The sequence below is a fragment of the Dendroctonus ponderosae genome, unplaced genomic scaffold (genome assembly GCF_020466585.1).
Source record: "Dendroctonus ponderosae isolate FM_Combo_2020 unplaced genomic scaffold, Dpon_F_20191213v2 Dpon_F_20191213_10, whole genome shotgun sequence".
NCBI lineage: Eukaryota > Metazoa > Arthropoda > Insecta > Coleoptera > Curculionidae > Dendroctonus > Dendroctonus ponderosae.
The window spans coordinates 3585570-3587512 of NW_026017111.1; the positions used below are offsets into that span (position 1 = coordinate 3585570).

General features: G+C 49.4%; 1 protein-coding gene across 1 annotated transcript in view; it reads left to right on the forward strand.

Moving 5' to 3' along the window:
* The window catches only part of LOC109534832 (zinc finger SWIM domain-containing protein 5), a 47568-nt gene extending 46024 nt beyond the window's left edge, over positions 1 to 1544 (forward strand). The window contains exons 12-15 of the mRNA XM_048662176.1: positions 340 to 606; positions 664 to 882; positions 950 to 1178; positions 1239 to 1544. Of these exons, the coding sequence (XP_048518133.1) occupies positions 340 to 606; positions 664 to 882; positions 950 to 1178; positions 1239 to 1462 (939 nt within the window). The 3' untranslated portion in view covers positions 1463 to 1544. The remainder of the gene's footprint in view (positions 1 to 339; positions 607 to 663; positions 883 to 949; positions 1179 to 1238) is intronic.
* The last annotated feature ends 399 nt before the right edge of the window (positions 1545 to 1943 follow it).

A 1943-nucleotide genomic window follows, 5' to 3' on the forward strand; every position in this document is an offset into this window, starting at 1 on the left:
AATTATCCATTTTAAATAATTATAGTAAATTTTTATACGTTAAACAAAACAAAACTGTTATGCAATGCTGTTATATAATAAGAATAGGTTATGTTAGGTTAGAATCGCTCTGTTGTAAAAATCAAAACAAACCCTACACGCTTGCGTCAGACGTTATGAAGCCGATAACCATCCATCTTTGAGTAGATATCTATTCGATAACTTATGGAACCAATAAGCTTTAAACAGACGTTGAGAAACCCAGCAGACGTGATTTTGGTAGTTTATGAGACTCACAAGCTTATGTAACCGATATGTTGGAGTTCGGAAAGCGGGCATAAGACGTGACCCTCTGTTTAGGTAATGAGGATGACGCTGTCGTCGCTCAATTGGAGACGGAGAGAGATGGTTCGGTGGCTCGTGACCTGCGCCGTTGAGCTGGGCCTGGAGGCGCTGACGTCTCTGATGCAAAACTGGTTTCAGTTTTTCACGGCCACTGAGGCTGCCGGCCCCGTCGCCACCACCATCATGTCCAGGGGCACCATGGTTCGGTTGCAGCTCGGGTTCCAGCAGCAAGATGAGCTGAGTTCGTGTGCTCGCACTTTGGCCCTGCAATGCGCCACTAAGGTAAAGCCGCAACTTTGCCCCACGCTCTCGTACTAAAGTTGACTTGGTTGCTTCCAGGACCCGCCCAATTGTGCCTTAAACGCGCTGACTCTGTGCGAGAACGAGGCGCTGGCCTTCGAGACGGCGTACCAGATCGTGGTGGAGGCCGCTTCGCATATAATGACGTCGTCGCAACTCTTTACAATCGCTCGCTACATGGAGCATCGCGGCTATCCAGCCCGCGCCTATAAACTGGCCATGCTTGCCATGAAGAACGTCCATCTGGCCTACAACCAGGTAAAGCTCGGGTTTTTCCCGACCGATTTTCAATCGCCGCCCTAACGACCCATGGGGTTTCCTGTAGGATACACATCCAGCAATCAACGACATTCACTGGGCGATGGCGCTGGCCCATTCCTTGGGAAAGACGGAATTGGGGCACATGGTGCCCCTGCTGGTCAAGAACGTGCAGTGCGCCACTGTTTTAAGCGATGTGTTGCGACGATGCGGAGCGTCCGCCCCTGGAGGACCCACCGGGCCGCCCATCCAACCAGATGCTAAACATGCCTCAGCCCGGACTAGATGCATTCCAGGTGGGATATCGCTCTCCAATAGCGTGGGACCGGCGTTGACGATCGGACGTGTCTTTGTAGGGCCGAAGCCGCTGTCCTTCGACCGACCGCCACTGCGTCCTTTACTGGAGGCGGCAGTCAACGCCTACATCAACACAACTCATTCCCGGTTGGCGCACATTTCGCCCAGACACTATGCTGATTTTATCGAGTTTTTGGGACGGGCCAGGGACACTTTTGCCCTCGCCCACGACGGTCATGCCCAATTTGCGCATCTCATCGAAAACATGAAGGTGAGGCTTTAGTGGCGTAGGTTCGCACACATTTACGGGCTCCCAAACAATGTTTCTTAGTGGAAAATATTCAAAATAATGTCTGGGCTCCAAGGGGGGATCCAGGGGGATTCATGGGGGTCGTGACCCCCCCCCCCATTCAATTCTCTATCCAACGATGCTAAAAAAAATTAACTGGCTAGAATGGTTCTTGAGAAACCTCGAAAAAAGCAGCGTCATGTTCAAGTGCATTTTGCAACTCAAAGAAAACCACGCAAATCTCAAACTTCTTGAATTCAAGCATTTTTTGAGAAAACTGCAAACATTTCCCCATCCATGGTTCACTTTCCGAAAAGGCTATTTATTTCTGTCTAGAATGATGTACAAATGACCGTTCTTGCTAATTTTGCCTCCGAGAAATGAGCAAAAATGGGACGGAAAACATGGAATTTTGGTATAATCTTGCACCTAAGTGTCTGATATTCAAATTTCGCTTTCTGGGTCAAAACTACTC